Source organism: Pistacia vera, unplaced genomic scaffold (genome assembly GCF_008641045.1).
Source record: "Pistacia vera cultivar Batoury unplaced genomic scaffold, PisVer_v2 Contig461, whole genome shotgun sequence".
Classification (NCBI taxonomy): domain Eukaryota; kingdom Viridiplantae; phylum Streptophyta; class Magnoliopsida; order Sapindales; family Anacardiaceae; genus Pistacia; species Pistacia vera.
The window spans coordinates 469,448-488,051 of record NW_022196292.1 but is presented as its reverse complement, the minus strand read 5'-3'; the positions used below and the strand labels follow the sequence as shown (position 1 = coordinate 488,051).

General features: G+C 35.8%; 3 protein-coding genes across 5 annotated transcripts; all 3 read right to left on the bottom strand.

The window, feature by feature from the left end:
- Positions 1–2,602: 2,602 nt before the first annotated feature.
- LOC116145331 (probable E3 ubiquitin-protein ligase ARI2) lies at positions 2,603–8,181 on the bottom strand. The gene is made up of 7 exons (XM_031430777.1): positions 7,810–8,181; positions 7,376–7,408; positions 6,981–7,257; positions 6,098–6,578; positions 5,326–5,874; positions 5,081–5,247; positions 2,603–3,122 (listed from the first exon to the last, which is right to left on the bottom strand). The coding sequence occupies exons 1-7, from the start codon at positions 7,942–7,944 to the stop codon at positions 2,977–2,979; spliced, it is 1,788 nt and encodes a 595-aa protein (XP_031286637.1). The 5' UTR covers positions 7,945–8,181; the 3' UTR covers positions 2,603–2,976.
- Positions 8,182–10,330: 2,149 nt separating this feature from the next.
- On the bottom strand, positions 10,331–13,007 carry LOC116145360 (EEF1A lysine methyltransferase 4). 3 transcript variants are annotated; one of them, XM_031430815.1, is made up of 7 exons: positions 12,841–13,007; positions 12,654–12,750; positions 11,644–11,782; positions 11,190–11,272; positions 10,920–11,054; positions 10,640–10,744; positions 10,331–10,568 (listed from the first exon to the last, which is right to left on the bottom strand). In XM_031430815.1, the coding sequence occupies exons 1-7, from the start codon at positions 12,924–12,926 to the stop codon at positions 10,455–10,457; spliced, it is 759 nt and encodes a 252-aa protein (XP_031286675.1). In that variant the 5' UTR covers positions 12,927–13,007; the 3' UTR covers positions 10,331–10,454. The 3 variants fall into 3 exon arrangements, with proteins under 3 accessions (XP_031286675.1, XP_031286674.1, XP_031286676.1); XM_031430814.1 differs by having other exon boundaries at positions 10,331–10,744; XM_031430816.1 differs by lacking the exon at positions 10,640–10,744.
- Positions 13,008–13,706: 699 nt separating this feature from the next.
- On the bottom strand, positions 13,707–17,922 carry LOC116145372 (protein TIC 62, chloroplastic). Its single transcript, XM_031430828.1, has 14 exons — positions 17,660–17,922; positions 17,010–17,127; positions 16,840–16,912; positions 16,712–16,763; positions 16,389–16,565; positions 16,211–16,292; positions 16,048–16,120; positions 15,842–15,952; positions 15,608–15,751; positions 14,869–15,002; positions 14,589–14,786; positions 14,249–14,446; positions 14,052–14,133; positions 13,707–13,948 (listed from the first exon to the last, which is right to left on the bottom strand). Exons 1-13 carry the CDS (start codon positions 17,832–17,834, stop codon positions 14,079–14,081), a joined length of 1,590 nt encoding a protein of 529 aa, XP_031286688.1. The 5' UTR covers positions 17,835–17,922; the 3' UTR covers positions 13,707–13,948; positions 14,052–14,078.
- Positions 17,923–18,604: the final 682 nt, after the last annotated feature.

The window sequence follows — 18,604 nt, the reverse complement described above, 5'->3', positions numbered from 1 at the left end:
AATGCATAAGAGGTTAAACGCCAACTTGAAAACATACTTTCAGATGTAACGATAAAAGTTAAATACAAAAACTAGAAAAACTAACTGACAAAATTCAAAATCTCGGTGGAAAAAATGTACATGAAAAATTAATCACTAGCCAAAGAAACCAAGAAAACTGGCAGAAAAATAGCATCAATGACTATGGAAAATTTTCTCTTGACAATGAACAAATAATAATGTTTGCTTACAACTGAGTCATAAATTAATTATAAGCTTCTCTCTCGAGCAGAGCCATAAAGCTTCAATTTTCAATGGAAACTGACAGACATGCTCGTGGATGTGTTAAAAAAAAAAAAAACAAAAAACCAAAAACCAAAAACCGAGAACTTAAAAGATGCTTCAAACTTCTAAGCCATTTCATTTATTGCAAACTGAAAAATTGACGATTGCCAATACCACACATCATCTTAAATGGGGATGCTCTCACATGCATGTTCAGTTTTATGTTTTGTTGCATATATATTCTTAGAAGTTGAATTTATCTTACATCGTTCAGTTTTTGGACTGTTATAGTATATAATTAGCGGTGATCAGTTTTGGATACTTTGTATTTTTTAAAAGAACCAGAACAGTAACCAGCCGGTTCCTAAGATTTGGAACCGAAACTTGAAGCATAGGTTCCAGTTCCGGTTCCGGGTATCTGGGTAAATTTTAAGTATCCCTTACATTTTAAAAAATGACAAATACACTCCCAAAAAATAACAAGCACACCCTCAATAGTTTATAAAAATTATAATTTAGTCTCGATTCCTATCCGAGTACTCGGACCCAGTGCTCTGAAAACCGAACCGAACTGCCCGGTCGGGCCGGTTCGACCGGTAACCAGCGGTATTTCCAGTTTGGTATATTGTAAAAACCGGCATTTACCATTAAATCGGATTGAGCCGCGGTTGGACCGCCAGAAAACTGCCGAGTCGTGGTCCAATCGCGATCCAATCGCAACTCCATCCCGCCGGATTCTGGCATCTTTTGATGGAGAAAACACCCCCATTCGACGTGACGACATCTTCACGACCAAACCCATCCATTTTCAGTAGCCGTCATCCAGCCTTCGTCGCTCGCCGTCCACCTAAAGTTTACGCGACGTCGGATTTCTTTTGTTGATTCCGACGAGTTCCCACGCCGATGGAACTCCCTAGCACCACCATCAGAGTTGTCGGCACCTACACATCAAAAGCCCCAAGATTCCAGCTTCGATTGGCTGTCGATCGTCGTTGCCCCACCACTCACCAAAATCTTCAGGCGATAGGGGTGTTTTAGACAGATTTCAAACCTTAAGGGAGTATTATAGGGGTGTTTTTTGATGAATTTCAAACCTTCAGGGACTAATTTTTTTTACAAATTACGGTCCAACGACCGATCCAACCGGTCAAATCGAAAACCAGACCCTTGAACGGGTCATTATCCGATTCGATTTTCAGAACATTGCTCAGACCTCGATTCTAATTCTGATTCCAATTTTTTTTTACCCATGCTCACCCCTAACGTATATAAGTGGTTAGACTCCCTGCGCTGTTGTACTAGTTTTTGGGAGTAAATTCAAACTTGTATTTATGCTTATAGTTTAAACTTATATAAGACAATTAGAATTTACTTTTAAAACTGACGATGGGAAGTCCTGATTTTTTAAATATTAGCGCATCGACTGCACCGGAGAACTTATAATAGTTTATAGATGGTTGTATAAATTCAACTATAGTTTATAGATTCATAGAGTCAAGATTCTAATAACTTAATATTACTGAAATAAAAATTAATAATAATATCCCAGGAGAGTCAAACCAGGAAAATATGTGCAACTTTAGACGCCATTTCTGAGACAGAAACATATCGAAGAAGATGAAATGAAACAAAACAAAGCTGGGTTCTTGAGTTGAGGAAGTCAAAAAAACTGCATCAATTTTCAGAGGAAACTGACAGACATGCTTGTGGGTGTTTAAAAAACTAAAAAAGAGGGTCAGCTGATCAAAAACAAACAAAAATTCTACACACTCCAAAGCAAGTTTTGATTTAGTGCCGAAAACAATATGGGTTTGAATTAATTGAATCTGATATTAAAAAAATACATTGAAATGAGGTCAATAAAGAACCCTAATTTTCTTGTACAAAGTTCAAACAATTAACAGAAAAAAAAAACAATCTGCATTGGGTTTATAACATATGAATTATAAAATGGGGGTGAATGCAGAACTCAAAGCAAGAGGGAAGCTTCTCTCAATGAAGTAGAAGCGAATCTTTACATTGAGATTAATGCAAACAATATCTGTTTACAATCTGGGGGAAAGGGTCAGACCAGAAACCCAGGAAGAAACACATGAAAAGTTGAACTTTCCAATGCCAAATTCAATCAACCAATGATAACATCAAGGAATCTTCTAAAAATTTTCTTGCTTTTCAGCTCTTCTCCATATACAACTCAATACATATTCATTAACTTTAATCAGCCATTCGCTCACTGTAAATCAAAAACATACAAATCCCAGAAAGGTAAAGCTAATTTGATCTCTGCATCTTGATGTCAATGGGGGCTAGTTGTAAAAACAGATCAAATCCAAGAAAGAAGGAAAGAGAAAAGTTGATAACACTCGCATTTTCCATAGAATGTAATATTAGCTCAAAAGATATATGAGTAATGCTCAAATCTTAGGTTCAAAATTTACATATCTTATTGCCCACAAAACCCCAATAAGAGGCTATGTACACTATATAAATTCAGGAGCTCGGAATGACAGAAAACCAAGCAATTCCATGTTTCTCTTCAGGTATATCTAAACGCGATGAAGGAACATAAACATAAATCCCGGGACAAGAAGATACCAAGTTAGGCACTTAAGTGCTTAACCCCCTTATAATTAATCCCACAAAAGATAAAGAGGATCCTGAGTTAGAGCTGTACACCTACGTTTTTTTTATGAAAACCTCCAATATGAGAGGTCAATTCCTGTCAACAACTTCAGCCGGCAAGTTCAAGTCAAAAAAGCCACCACCAAAACCCTCCTTTCTAGGACGCTTCCGAGAAAAGCATCCACTATCATCTGAACTCCCAGAGCCTGAAGGCCGATCATGTTCTGAAGACCCACCTACATTAATACAAGATAGATTCATCTCAGTTTTCTTTCAAACCATTTGATTGATTACATAAAAGAAGCTTCTTATTCTAAGCCATAATATCAAGATTTAAATTTTTTCTTTTTGTAAGGAAACAAATGGATATGCGTTAACATGGAAGAAAAGTTACAAGAGCTGATCATATGTCCACAATAGCAAATACAAAGAATATTAAAGATACAATAAACCTATTGGATCTGTAGCATTCATAATTGGAGTAAGAAAATTGATAAAATTGTGAACAAACTTTTAAAGTTGTAAATTATTTTTCTTGATGTAAACTTAGAATTTGAAGTTTTGATCTTTAAACCAGCGATCTTGCATAGCATTAGTTTAATATTTAATACAATGGTAGAAAAAGTTTGTAACTAGAACATTTTTCTTTTCATCAAGTATACTTTCCAAGTATTTTTTAAATTAATTAAAAAAAAAAACCAATAAAAACCGCATTTTAGGCATCACTAATAAAGTATAAAAACTTCAAACTCTAAAGTCTTCAAGGGAAAGAAAAAAAAAAAAAAAGCAAAATGGAAGCAGGAGATATGCCTAATGCAATTTTGCACATTCGTACAGACCAGTGACATGAAGATCAGAATATTGAAGTCAGGGGTCCTACTAGATGTCATAATTTAAGATGCTTCGCACTAAAGCAGCAGGCAACAAAATCAAGTATTTTTCCAAATTCAAGATGCCGAGGAAATGAGTAGCAATAAAAAATAGAACTCGTGGAGATTGTGGGCAGCTAGAGAAATGAATAACAAATAAAAAACGATAGAACCCATGGCAGTTGTGGGACTATGATATGAAGTACATGATGTAATAAATCAAGAAGATTTAGTTGATGTGCAGTGTGCTAAAATTCAAAATTAACATCGATACAAACAAAATGTCAATTACCATTAAGTATAGTGAATCTGTATAGAATAAGCCTCAGTGCTATGAAACTACTATTAGGAGCAATCCTGATAGTGATGAAATATTATTGTCTGACCCAAGATAGTTGTGAAAAGATTTTCTTTTGAGTTCCATTCAAATCCTATTATGTGACCGTAATAACGGGGAGAAGAAAAGCATTAGTCACAGGTTCCTGAACTTCCCCAAAACCGGGCTGGCCAATGCATAAGAGGTTAAACGCCAACTTGAAAACATACTTTCAGATGTAATGATAAAAGTTAAATACAAAAACTAGAAAAACTAACTGACAAAATTCACAATCTCGGTGGAAAAAATGTACATGAAAAATTAATCACTAGCCAAAGAAACCAAGAAAACTGGCAGAAAAATAGCATCAATGACTATGGAAAATTTTCTCTTGACAATGAACAAATAATAATGTTTGCTTACAACTGAGTCATAAGCAGATAAAAATTGCATAAAATTTATGTAAAATAACTACTTTGTCCTTTGTTTTTCGTCTTTTTGTATGACTCAGTTGTAAAAATAGCATTGCCCATGAACAAATATTTTAAAGAAAAAATAAATCATCTCTCGGCAACTCAAAGGAATATTCCTCCAGACTTCCAGTAGATGGAAAAGAATACAATAAGAATGTCAATAAGAATTAAAACAGCAGCCAATTAGAGGACCACAGACAATCAAAATCCTAATATAAGTTGGCTGAACTCAGGGATGCATTGTTGAGAGGCCTTTAGTAGTGACACGGTATCCTAGACAATGCCTACCAATCACTCGTAATAGATGCTAAGAGTAAATAACTATAAACCACGTTTCATTTTCAAGGAGAAAAAATCATGGTTTAATTACTACTCTCTGGTACGATTAGAGAAGTTAGGTAAAGATTTGCAAATTATTGTTTCCTATCAAAAGAAAAGAAAAAAAATAAGTTGTGCGAAAACTTCTGCACTATACACTTATATCTAGCAGAAAAAGAAAAAAGAAAAATAACATAAAATAGCTAAATCCACATTACCACTTGTGCCACAGTCCAATGGTAGACAATTATCAGCAGTATTAGGTTTGGTGGTCCAGCAAGTAGAAAGCTCTGATGCCCTTTCAATGCCCTTTGACTTGTAAGGAGCTATATTGTGGGTACCAAGTTGAAGACAACCCAACAAATCATTCTCAATGCATTCGTACCTGCCAGTGATTTTATCAGAACATGCGTACTTAGAAAGTCAAACATGTATTCAAAGTCTTTGTGATAGTAATACTAACATTTTCTTACAGAGGTTATCAGTGATCACAGACAGATTGATGACTTGCATCCTTATCTCCATGACTTTGTCATCAGGATATTGATCAAATGGCTCTTCTAAGTTCTTGGAGAGTTTCTCAACATTTGCCTCAAGCTGCTGTTGCTGGTCCTCAAATAGATGCTGTTTTATTTCCCTCTCTTGCAAGTCCATCTCATCCCTGAAGAGCTCATCCCCAAACATGTAAAATGCAAATGGGTATGAATAGGAAAGGACACGCCTTGATCTAAAAAGTCTGTACAACCCATTTGTTACCCAGCTAAAATCTCTAAGCCTAGATTCCCGCTCTTCTGATATTGACACCTTCTCCAGAATTGTCTCCTTAAGTTTACTTTCTAGCTTAAAGGAATCTGTATGAGCTTTATAACGGTTATGGTAGTGCATATACCGATATAGATCCCGCTTAGCCCGTTCAGTTTTGTTCGCTTTGTCTTCTTTGTAGCGACCACAACTGTGTCCAGTAATTCTTGACCAAGTATGGTCCCGGCCAGTAGCTCCACCACACAGCCAACTGTGTCAGAAGGAATATGGAAAAACAAGCATTAAGTTACTATATCACAAAATAAAATATATGCAGCTGGAGTAAGAAAACCTTTCATACAATAAATACTAGGTAAATCACAGTCAACCATGTCAATCAATCTAAAACATCTAATCAACTCTCATCAGAAAGGAATGATGAGCGTATTCTGGAAACAGCAATACAAAAAACAGAGAAAAGAAAAGAAACTCACCAAAAAGCCTGTCCACAAATACAGCTCACAAGGTTACAGCCACCATTTTTCTCCACAGGTTTGTGACACTTTGGACAAGGCTTTGTATGAACAGTGATCCAATTAACTGTTTCAGATTCATCTCGGCACTTCTTGGCCCAAAGTCCCCACATCCAACATGAACAAGGCGAGTGTGCTTCTGATAAACAACTAAAACAAAATTGTAAACCACAAGCACATTCTACCTCACAAAATTCATCTTCCTCAACACGTATTGCATTCCCACAATGAGGAGTGCTTGGGCACCACTTAACCATTTTATTATCCTCAATATATGACTCAAGAAGAAAACGATCAAATTTCTCTGCCAGATCAGGATGCTTTTTACTGACAAGATTTCTGACAATTGCTTCATCACAAATAGCGTTGCATTTGTGCGCCATGCATCTAATTCGCCTGCTCTGACCCTCGTTTATCTTCACAATAAAATGTCCTGTCCAACCTAAAAAGGAAAAATTGATGCAGAAGATTCAATTCACATACAAAGTAAAGTGATTACACATTTAAGAACAATCAGCGTATGGTATTTCAATATTTGGCTTGATAAGCCCTTACCTGACTAAACTACCTAATACTTCCAATAGTAAAACTCTAAAATCAAGACTAGAGCTTAAAAAATTACTGGCTTACCAAAAAAAAAAAGGAACGCAAAAACTATAGATAAGCAAACATCTATAGAAAAATTAATCTTCACATGGCCTTTAGGGTCAGTAAAGCTTAAACAATATGTAAGCACATCCACAATGTGATTATATGAAACCTATACCAACAACTTACAACTTAGTAAGGAGGCTAAAATAGTATTGAAAAAAAAAGCGGTGAAGATAATGAGCAGGTTGCTTACACTCATTGCAAAAGCAATGCCCACAGTCCATTTTGGTTGCAGTGTCAGCAGAAACTTCCTCCATGCATATATCACACATTACTTCAGAAGAAAAAGACAGTGATGAACCAGTATCTTCATTAACAGTGACACCGGCATCAGAAAACAAGCTTGCTCTCCCTTTCTCCACGAGAACCGCTAACAACTTTTCAACATCCCAACGATGATGAATAAGTAAAGTACGTGCATGATGTTCCCTCAGAGATAGCAAATCCATCACTCGCCGTAAATCTTCCTTCTACAAGAATGCACCCAAAAACTAAAATATCAATATTAAGACCCAAAAGTATGAGTCGACGAAGCACAATCCATTACAATAAATAAAATATAAAAAAGAAGAAGAAGAAGAAGATAACCTGGGCAGCCAAAAGTGATTCTTTCGTTATAACCTGCGAATTCCAAAAAAAAAAGATCTTTCAGAATAATTATGAAAAGGAACCCGAAAAGAAAATTATGAACACAGTTTCACATTGAAGCTTCCTCATAAAATTCAACAAAGTCAGCTTATTTATGTGCAACATTGACAAAATTCCCAGATGATACCATACAAAAGACGAATTAGAGAAATCAAAACTAATAAACTCATATAAAAAAAAAAACCCTTTTCCCAGGACCCACAAACTTCAACAAAACCTACATCACATTAATAAAAAACAAACTTTTACCGTAAATCAACTTCTAACAACAAAAAAAAAAAAAAAGAATTACACAAAATTCTCATCCAAAAATTAAAACAAAACACACAAAAACATGACTGAAAACCTAATTTAATTGCCAAAAAAAAACCCACCTTGGTGGAGGAACCCTTGGGTGGGGCCCACTGCACGTCAGCCTCATCATTCTCGATGATGTCGGGCGAGTCAAGATCCGACTCAGAGTGATCCGAGTCATAGTAATCCTCGTCTCCACTCATAAAATCGTCCATCGATCAAAATTTCCCCAAATTAAAAAAAAAAAAAAACCAAAACAAAAATAATTCAATTTCGCTGCGAAAAAATACTCTGTATCCACAAATTGAAGAACCTAGTAGGCCGATCGGAAGAAAGAGACGGAGAGAGCAAAACTCCGACGGCTCTATCGCCGGCGACACGAGTGAAAACACTGCTGCTTACAGAGGAAGCTTGTGAGGCGAAAGAGAGAGAGAGAGAGAGAAGTGGAATGTTTGTTTTTATTTTAGTTTTTATTTTTATAATTTTTGTGACAGGTTCATTTGTGTTGGAACGATGTCGTTTTCAGGAGCAGAGAGAGAAGGGAGACGGCGTCGTATACGGATGACGTGTAGTGCTTTATTTGTGTGTGGATGGAGTGAGGAGTCCTAGTGGGATCATGACCTGTTCAAGCTTAACCAACTCATTTTGATGGATAAAGTTGGAAATAAATAATATATATATAAACCTCAATAAAATAATAGTTTTTAGATCATGAAAATTTATTAATTAATCAATATATTATTTAATAGTATAAATTAACCGATTATTAATTTATCGAGGCATTTTGTATTTTATTTTTTCAAAACATTGAGTTTAATGCATATACATATTGTGTATAGTTAATGTGGTACAAGAAATAACTGTTAAAAATAACTCACAGTTAACCGACCCTTAGGTGCCCGAGCGATTCGATAGGAACTCTTAGGTATATTACTCGAAAGGTTCTTAGTTCAAGTCACTCTTTGGTTGCTAATAGGGATGACCACGGAAGCTCTTGCTGGACCATAGTTCTAAGATTTTAGGGAATTACTTGAGATACGATTAAGTTAGCCCGAGCACCCAGGTCAAAAATAAATAAATAAAGCTCAAAGACCTCTTAATCTTAATTGAATTACGTATATATAAGGTATATCATGGGTTTTTTTTTTTTAAATGTATTATCCTATAAATTTAACGAATTATTAAGGTTGTGTTTGTTTTAATATTTCTAACCTATCCTATTTTATCGTACCCAAAAATTCATATTTGTTTTCTAGTCTAAAAATCTAATTTTATTCTATTCAACCATTTAAACTCATAAATTTTGTTAATTTAACTAAACACCCCCAATTAAAAAAAATTTATAAATTGATAAAAACACTCCCATCCACTCACATATTCTCAGAAGCCTGTGGCCAACATTTAATGGGTAGGTAAAAGTGTTTTTATTAATTTTAGAACTTTTATTATAGGGGTGTTCCACTAAATTAACAAATATAGAGGATTAACAAATAATCTTACCATTTACCAAATACATTTTCAAATTCAAATCATCTCCTCTTAATAATAACCCAACTCAACTTTTTCAAAAATACTACTTAAAATAATAAAACAAATACATCCTAATTTACCACATTGGCCCAAATCAGGACCGGCCAAAAATATTGGCTGCGTTTGTTTCACATTTGGGAATACTACTTTTAGTATTCCCAAAAAAGTTAAACAGTAATATACCCAAAATTTCAGATTTTTGGGAATACTACTCCCAAAATTATTCAACTTTTTTTAAACCCCTTAAATTTGATAATTTAATTAAATACCCCTAAATATTTTTTTTAAATTACAAAAACACCCCAATAATCCAAATTTACCAGATTCCGGCCACCACCACCGGAAAATGGCCGGAATCTGGTAGAATGGCGCACTACCGGCTGAATCTGGCCGGCAGTGCGCCGATCTAGCCTTTTCCGGCCAGATCCACGGTGGATCTGGCCGGAAAAGGCCAGATCTAAGGCCAAAGATCTGGCCGTTGACGGCCAGATCTTTGGCCGTAACACTCGGTCACGACGGCCAACAAACGGTCGTCGTTGACCATCAACGACGACCGTTTGTTGGCCGTCGTTGAGAGTAAATACGGCCAGATCTGGCCGTTGACGGCCAGATCTGACCGTAGATCTGGCATTTTCCAGCCAGATCCACCGTGGATCTGGCCGGAAAAGGCCATAGCGACGCATGACCGGCAAGATCCAACCGGTCATGCGCCCATACGGCGACTCCGGCCACCTCCGGTGGTGGTCGACGGCTGGGGGTGTTTGAGGGTGGGTTAGGGGTATTTTTGTTAACTTTTAATGTTTTATTATAGGGGGTATTTTGTAAAAAAATAAACATAAAGGAGATTTTATTAATTTATAAATTTTACCTCGTAATACCCGCCCAATTCAACTTTTTTTTAACTTTTTTCAAAAAACTTTTCCCAAAACCCCCAAATTTTGAACCAAACGCAGCCATTATTTAATCGATTTTATTAATTTATCAAGGTTCATATAAGGGCAAATTTGTGATGGGTTGATTAAAGAACTACAAGAAGCCATTACAGTCATATCTAACAATCTAATTGCATTTGAAATAACATTTGCTTTGGTGATTGAAGGTTATACTGTTTGAGTTACATTAGAAATGCAATGAAATCAAGATTACAACAGGAAGCAAAAATGGCATTTTAATCACATTCTAAGAACCCATTTCATCAAATGTTGATTCGAAATATATAGTCCTCGCTCTCTAGTTCTTCATGAGGCAGATTAATCACCGGCGTTTCGCGTTTCTCGCAAGATTCTTCACAATATGATGATCTCTTTCCCTGTAAAATGTGAGAATGGATTCATATATGTCACAAAAAACAATTAAAACTTGAGCAGTTTCTGCACTAACCTTCCTCAAGATATAGAAAAAATAGTGAAATCCATCACCAAAAGTGCTATACTCAAATGACCACGTAAATTTTGGAGCGTTAAACAAAGGACGCCTGAGGTGAGGCTGCATGAGATACCAGTTTCAAGTAAAAATTGTATTCCTAGTGCAAAGGATGTACGTACAACCAATCAATCATGAAATGAATGCATGTCACACACGCTAAAGTGGCACCTGTAGAATATTTTTTTTCCGTAGCACAGCTATTAAAAGACGAAGGATTAAATTTTACTTGGGATACCTGGCCAAAAGAAATGGAGATGAAAATCCCATCTGGTTTCAGAACTCTATGAACACCTTCAAGCATAGCCATGACCTTGGTCACTGTTTCGGGTCGCGGATTCCATGGATCGCCACTGTTCACAAACAATACTTCCTTCAAAACCGAAAAAGCTTCCACAATATTAAAAAAATAAAAATAAATTAAGAACTGTGATCACAAAACTGATCTCAACAATCAGGAAAGACAAACTGAAAGTAATATGAAAATCACTGTTTTATGTCTATTTACCATAGTTCCTTTCTCAATAACCACATCAAAACACTCGGCACTAAAGGGCAGGTCTAGCATATCGGCTTCCAACACCTTTATTTCTGATGGGAGGTAAAAGAAGAAACCATGAACAACAATAGCTTAGACATACATCACTTTTAGCAGTCAAACTTTCCTATTCGAGTCACACAACAGTGAATAACTCATAAGTAAACAAACATAAAAATATCAGGGGTTGCTAAGTTTAATGTTCTGTCTGACAAAAAAATTCATTGGCATTGATAGAGGAATCCAATCATTAGCCACTCAGTATTATAAACATTTTATTCCAACAATTTACTTTATATGAATAATTGAGCTTTTCAAGTCACTCAACTATGAATAACTGCATTTTAAGCAGAAAATGAGTTTTTATATAGGCGGATAAGTGAACACAAACTTTAGAAATACTGATTCATATCTACCAACAAACCTTTATATCCCTTCAACCGCAAACGTTCCTGCATCTTCCCAATGGCAACAGCCGATAGATCAATGCATGTTATATCAGTGATCCCATCGTTATACAATTCATCACTTAAATGAGAGTTTCCGCAGCCCAGCTCCAATACCTTCATCACACAATTTTGTCGTCAACACTGTGTTGGCGTGTCTTGCTAAATGTACAATTTAAAAATATTTAAACAAACTAGCTTAAGCCACTCTACACAAAGCATTATGATACTGAAAAAGTTATGTGAGTTGAAACCCAACAAGTTCAAATACCAACCCAAAGCTTTCTGTTAAAAAACAACCAACACCTTGTATCACCAACTTTAGCAGTAGATAACAAACTAATAATCTCTTTCCCTTCAAATTAGTACTCCTTTCTTACAAATTCTCTTAATTCTAACTAGGGTTAGGGAACTACCGCATGAAGTAACTTGTTAATAAAGTATTCTGAGTAGCCAGGTGACTCCAACAGGAGTTGAACCATAGCTTAGAAAGAGAAGTCTTGGACAAGAACGGCGTATCAAGTCATCTATATATCCATCCGATAACATCCTACCACCAATACATTTATTTTCTCTTTTCTCCAGTTAACCACTGCTAAGAGTGGTTAATAAAGATAAATGCATAGACGGTGGAATTTTATTGAATGGCCGTATACCTTCTCTACTTAAAAGACAGTAACTGCAAAAGTTCTTCAGTGGGACGGGCATATGTACATCCGTCCAATCACAATACAACGTGATTGGATAGTGACACATATGCCCATCCCACAGAAGACTTCACTAATTAATCAATACACCATGAAATTAGCTAAGTAGTAAATTAACACTACCATTATATTTCTCAAAACCGCCTAAATGAACAAGCTGTAACCCACAAAAACAAACTACAAGTCTAAAAGGTAATGCAATTATCCAAGTCAACAAATTTAGTAGCTTAGTAAAAACCCATTTTAATAATATCCATCATTTAAAGAGAGAAAGTGGTTACAGAAGAACCAGGTTTAACATGCGCTCGAACGAGGTGGCGAAAATGAGTGTAATCTTTGAGCCACTCGTAGTGTTCCTCATTAGAGAACCTCTCATTCCTGAAACCAAAAAAAAAAAAAAAAAAAAAATCATAAACAGAGTGAGACGAAAACAGAAACAGAAAATTATTTATAAGCAAATATAAGTACCAGTAGTGAGGATCAAGATAAGCTGAAGTTGAGGAGGGTAAAACAGCTTTCTTCTCCGCTGATTTCGGATTTTGATCCGTTTCCATTTATGGGTTCGTGGGTCAACCCGCTCTTTCCTCCTTTTGCTCTTCTTTCTTAGTGGGTGCGTTCAAAGTTCAAAACAAACCCTAAGCCAAAACCCCAGCTTGTTAGTTATTTAATCACTATAAATTTTATAATATAATTAATTAAAAAACAATTATTTAATGTAAATTATGTAATTTCGGGAAAAAAAAAATTGAGATTTAAAAATTAAATAACTTTTTAATGGGAATTTTTTTTCCCCTTTGTTTTTTCAGATAATTTATATGATTTGATAGAAGTTTTGACTAATTAACTAGGGCTGAATTTGATTAAATGCAGTTATTTTAATCTAAATTTTAATATAATATTTATGAAAAACAAAATTTAATTTGTATTAAATGTTAATCAGATTTGTCTAACAAGAATTTTTCATTTTTTGTAACCAAAGTGTCCGAACCAGTTCATGTGCACCTCGATTAATCCTCAGAGGAAACTAGCGCAACATCTCATCGTCATAACCTCTCACTTAAATTGCGGAAATTCCTTTCACTTTTTGTCAACTTAATACCAATGCAATATACTTAATACAAAATTTAATTGAATCTTTTTTTTTTTTTTGTATAACCAATGTGTCAGGATTAGTTTACGTGCATTTCCACTAATCCTCAGAAGAGACTAATGTAACAACCAATCGTCACAACTTATAAAAATTCAAGCTTTTTGATCTCTTTCACAATCTAAAGAGTAGAAGTTGTTTAATTGGCCTTAAAAAACTTGCCTGATGAAACAATAAAAAGAGGAAATAGTACACAAGAAGATCAACTTTTATAATCACAATGCTTGATTCTCATTCAATATACTTCAGCTTGAAATTGTCAAAACAATACTTGGAAAGAGGTGATGAAAAATGAATCCCAGGGAAGAAATAAATGCATATTACTTATAAAATGAATCCTGTAATTTCAATAGCTTGCCTCTTCATACAATTACAGGTAAACTCGCCGAGCATAATCCCTGGACAGGAGTCCTGATAACTTCGATGGTTCTGCGAGAGTGACGGTTGTCAGGATTGCAGTCGAGTTATGGATTTGGTATAAGGTAACTTGTTCATTCCAAGAGGAAGATTATGAAGGATATAGAGTTATTACCTTGTTGAATGGTGAGCTGTTTTTTCTCTAAGATTTCCTTGGGGATGGAGTTGGAGATGCTGGAGGCTTCATGTCTTCATACCTATGAAATGTTTCATGGCGATAAAGAGAATAAATAATAATGTTATATTTAAATAACATTCATACAGATCAAAGCTATCATTTTGCAAGATTGGAAACGACGATAATCATCTTACATATGGTAGGGTGAAAGATGATAATTTGAATTCTGGGAAAGATTCTCTTCAATGACAGTAGCAACCGTTGTCTTCGCTACATCATTGCCTCCACTAAGCGGCAGGGATGTAGCTTCTGGTGTTGAGGTACTTGAAGGTATTCCTTGAGGACCGCTTGGTGTTGGACTTGGAGAGCTAGGTGGCTTTAAATCCTCATAACTAATTGAAATTAAATCAGCTTGTAAGAAACAAAGCCACATCCGTGATTTAACAAGATATTAGTAGAACTGGCTTTGTCCATCAACAATGGTTAAATCTTTCTTCACAAAATAAGGGAAACATGAGAAGAGATATGAATTACACAAAATAAGGTGAGAGAGGCCTCATTTTCTTCACATCTTCTTGGGTAGCTTCCTTTTCAAGGGTGATGCCTGATGGTTCTGAGAAAGTACTGGTTATCGGAGCTGCTGGCGTGGCATCTAAATCACTTGTTTTGGAGGCACCAGAAGTAGTGCTTGGGGTTGGAGTAGGAGACGTAGGTGGTTTCATATCTTCATAGCTTTGGAAAATATGTGAAAATGGTTTCACAAAGAGATATTTTGTTAAGTTAAGCTGCACAATTATTGAATAGATCAGCTTACCTGTTATAAGGAGAAAGTGATTGTACTGCCTCTGATTTTGCTTCAGCAGGTTCCTTTTCAAGAGGAGCACTAGGTTCCTCGGATATGGTGCTCTTCAGAGATGCCGGAACAGACCCATCTACAGCCCCTGAGTCCTGATTACAACAATCAAAGAATAATGAATGTGGCTCCCTCCTAACTAATGTCATTGTCTGGAACAACCGATGATTCCCTACAACAATGAGAGAGATCCCACTAAATGCCTTAACCATGGAGCTAATATGGCTTTGGTTCGTATCATTAACTAATTAATTTCCCATTGAACATTGCTAAAGAGAAGCCAGTTTAAGTACCATATAATTTCTCTTCTCATAAACAATCCAATTAATTGGCCTCCAGGAAAAGAAGTTGCTTTATTTCTAGCTCACTGTAACAGATATGTCCATATTATGGCGTGATTTAAGTGGGGACACTAGTGGTGGGGCTATAATGAGCAAGGTTAAACCTATTGGAACACTGACAACAAAGGAAGAAACGTTGAGAAAACAGAACAGTGGACCTTCAAAGTTTTTTACACTGATTTAAATTCTAATTACAATGGATAAGGCTATTGATGTGGAGTGGCACAGAAAGTTCTACATGGACAATAATGAGTAGTTCAAACAAAAAATTTTGTTGACTACAACTGTATACTTCAAAACTCAGATCTCTCTTATGAAGGTTTCCAGATGTATTTTTAGCAAAAAAAGATGGAAACTACCTTTGGTTCAGCACGTTGAGATGGTATCTTCGCCAGAAGTTCCTCCATAGGAGTCAGTGGTGCAGTTGTCTCTGCAATTACTTCCACCACCTTGCAGTATGAAAGGCTACGGTTTCTGGCCATGCATGCCATGAGTTCTGCCACCTGCAGTTTATCCGCTTTTGTTGTTGTTGTCATTCCATAGACTGCTGAAATAAATTGCAAGTTTGAAACTTAAATTTACATAATATATACCTGAAGGTTGGACACCTGGCCACCAAATAAAGTATCTTCTTGTGAAAGGGTAATGTTATGAGTTTCTTTATAAGCATCAGTAGGCCGCTCCATTCCCCCAGGTCTGACAATCTGAAGAAACGCTACAAGATGAGTAATCAAGTTCAATCCAAGATGCTTGCAATTGTCACATTCATAATTTATTTGCAGCTAGTAGAAGTACTTACAGTGTAAGGTAGACCACTGGCAATGAGTGCCTCTTCTGCCTTTCTTTTCCAGATTAGGACTCCCCAGAACAAACTGAAGCACCAGAGATGAAAAAAATAATCAGTAAATTTGACATCTTGACAGAGATAATCTTAGCAAGAACATTAAAGATTTTAAGCTTACTTTAGAATAGCTGCAGGAAAACCAAATTTATTTGTTCCCAAAGATGAAACCATAATGAAGTGGTTAACTTTAGCAGCAGTTGCTACACATCAAAAGAAGCATGGTGCATTTTCAAGATCAAGATGGTCAAATTTAAATCAAATTCACAAACATATAAATAAAGCTCAATGTGTTGTACCAGCATTAATAAGATTTTTTGTAGCCTGATAGTCAATACGGTAAGGTCCTGTAATGTCAAAAACCTCCTTCTCGCTGGCACCAATGCAGCATAGAACCACTGAAGCGTTGCCTAATGCTGGCCCAATCTGAATAGGTTTCTCCAAGTCACATTCCACAATTTCAAGCTTTTCTACAGCTGGGCTAAAGACCAAAGACTACCTGTTACTTGCTAAAGGAGCATATTTGTTAAATGCTAAAATTTTACAAAATAATATTTTGGTTTATTCTGTGTTCATATCAAAAAATTAAGAAACCGATATTTCGGGGCTTCTCTTTTCTTACGTTGAGTTCCTTGTTCTGCATTTCCAGGATCAAGCTTCATCCGCTTAACACTCTGCAGAATATTGTTTATAGCAAATAAGTAATTTGAGAAATAGTAACTATTAGATTTTGATTAAGTAAACTCATACTTGCACAAGATCTTGTGCTCTCTGAGCACTCCTTACTCCAGCTCTAACTCGATAACCAAGTTTCAAAAGCTCCCTGAAAAAGGTTCCAATAATTTATCACATTCAACAAACCAGTCATCCCATGAAAGCCGCTTTGACCACAAAAGAGAAATGAGAACATAGAGTCTCACCTCACTGTTCGGGAACCAACTTTACCAGTAGCACCAGCAACAAATGCAAGATCATCATCTTTCGAATCTGCTTTCTTTAGAGTTTCCCCTGCTGCCTCTGAACGGACTTTTATTGCGCCTTGTTGACACACAGAAACATCCATTAGATATAATTAGGGTAAAAATGCAGATTATCCTATTGCTTCACCAAACAAATCTAGCATACCCCATGTATATATATATGCCAAGTTTTTCACTTCCCCATGAAGGTTTATACAAGATTTCATTGCGTGTCAGTACATTATACGCAACTAATTTTCGTCCTGAATCATAATCATACAAAATGTTCTTCAACACTTAAAAACCCTTTCTCATCACTATAATCAATCCACATTGTAAAACCAATAGTTTCTCACTTTCAAATTTGATTTTTGCAGACCAAGTTGGAACAAGAAACAATTCCAGGGAACAAACAAAAACAACTAAATAACTGATAGAGCAGATTAATATGATGCTAAAAATTTCGCAACATTATAACAAGCAACAACTAGTTCAATTGCAATTGACCTCATTTTATCCTCAAACAAAAAGATACCCATTTCACAGACAAAAAAAAAAACCATATACAGAGCAAAACCCTGATCAAATGTAGGAGAGTCATCGAAGTATACCAGAAGCTTGAGCTTTGAAATCAACAAACTTGAGGTTTCTAGCCACTGAATGCTTCTTTGAAGTGGGAAATTTGAGGAACTGAGAATAGCCAAAAGGTCTTTCAATGAGTCCATTCCTGGACAGAGAAGTTGCCGTAGAAGTTAGAGCTGCTGACGGGAAGGAGGAACTCTCCATTGCCACAACAAAGAAAGAATGTGATTAAGAGGTCAGTCAACAAGAGCTTCACAACTCAACTGTTTTATCTTTTAAGGTTGCTTTTTCAGTTAGTGGTAATCTCCAGTTCTCCACCCCTTCAGGATATGATGGGCCCCTCCAGCAACTATTCTGAAATCACGGCTACTGAAAATATAAATGGAGATATAAAGAAATAAAAATAAAATGAGTTAACACCTTTTCCCAATAACATTTTTTCACCCAGAGATATTTAAAATATCACTTTATTACCCAAATTAATATTCTGATGGCGAAAAGAAAGCAAACTCGATCCAAGCTATTAGAGCTTTTAAAGATGGAAAGTCAATGAGTCTTTTGAAGATTAGACTTTGATGGTTAGAATTAATCGAAATTTGATTTAGGAGAAGCATTGTTTTAAAACCTGGATCGGAGGGTAACCCATTTCGCTGTCAAGTCACGGGTCAACCGGTCCAACCGGCTGGTTGGATCGATGATGTCAGCGATAATTTTATTTTAAAAAAATTACATATTGTCCCTCAAATTTTAATATATTACACAAATTTCCCAAAAAAAAAGTTTAATGAGTCCCTAAAATTTTTATTTATTTAAAAAAGCCCCAAAAAATTACTAATTAATCCCTAAACTTTTGACATATCTCCAAAACACCCCAACAAAATTAAAATTAACCCTTATAATTTTGAAATATTACAAAAACCCCTTAAGACCTGAACCGGACCAAAGAAGCTGCCAGGTCTCGGTTTGACCGGTCC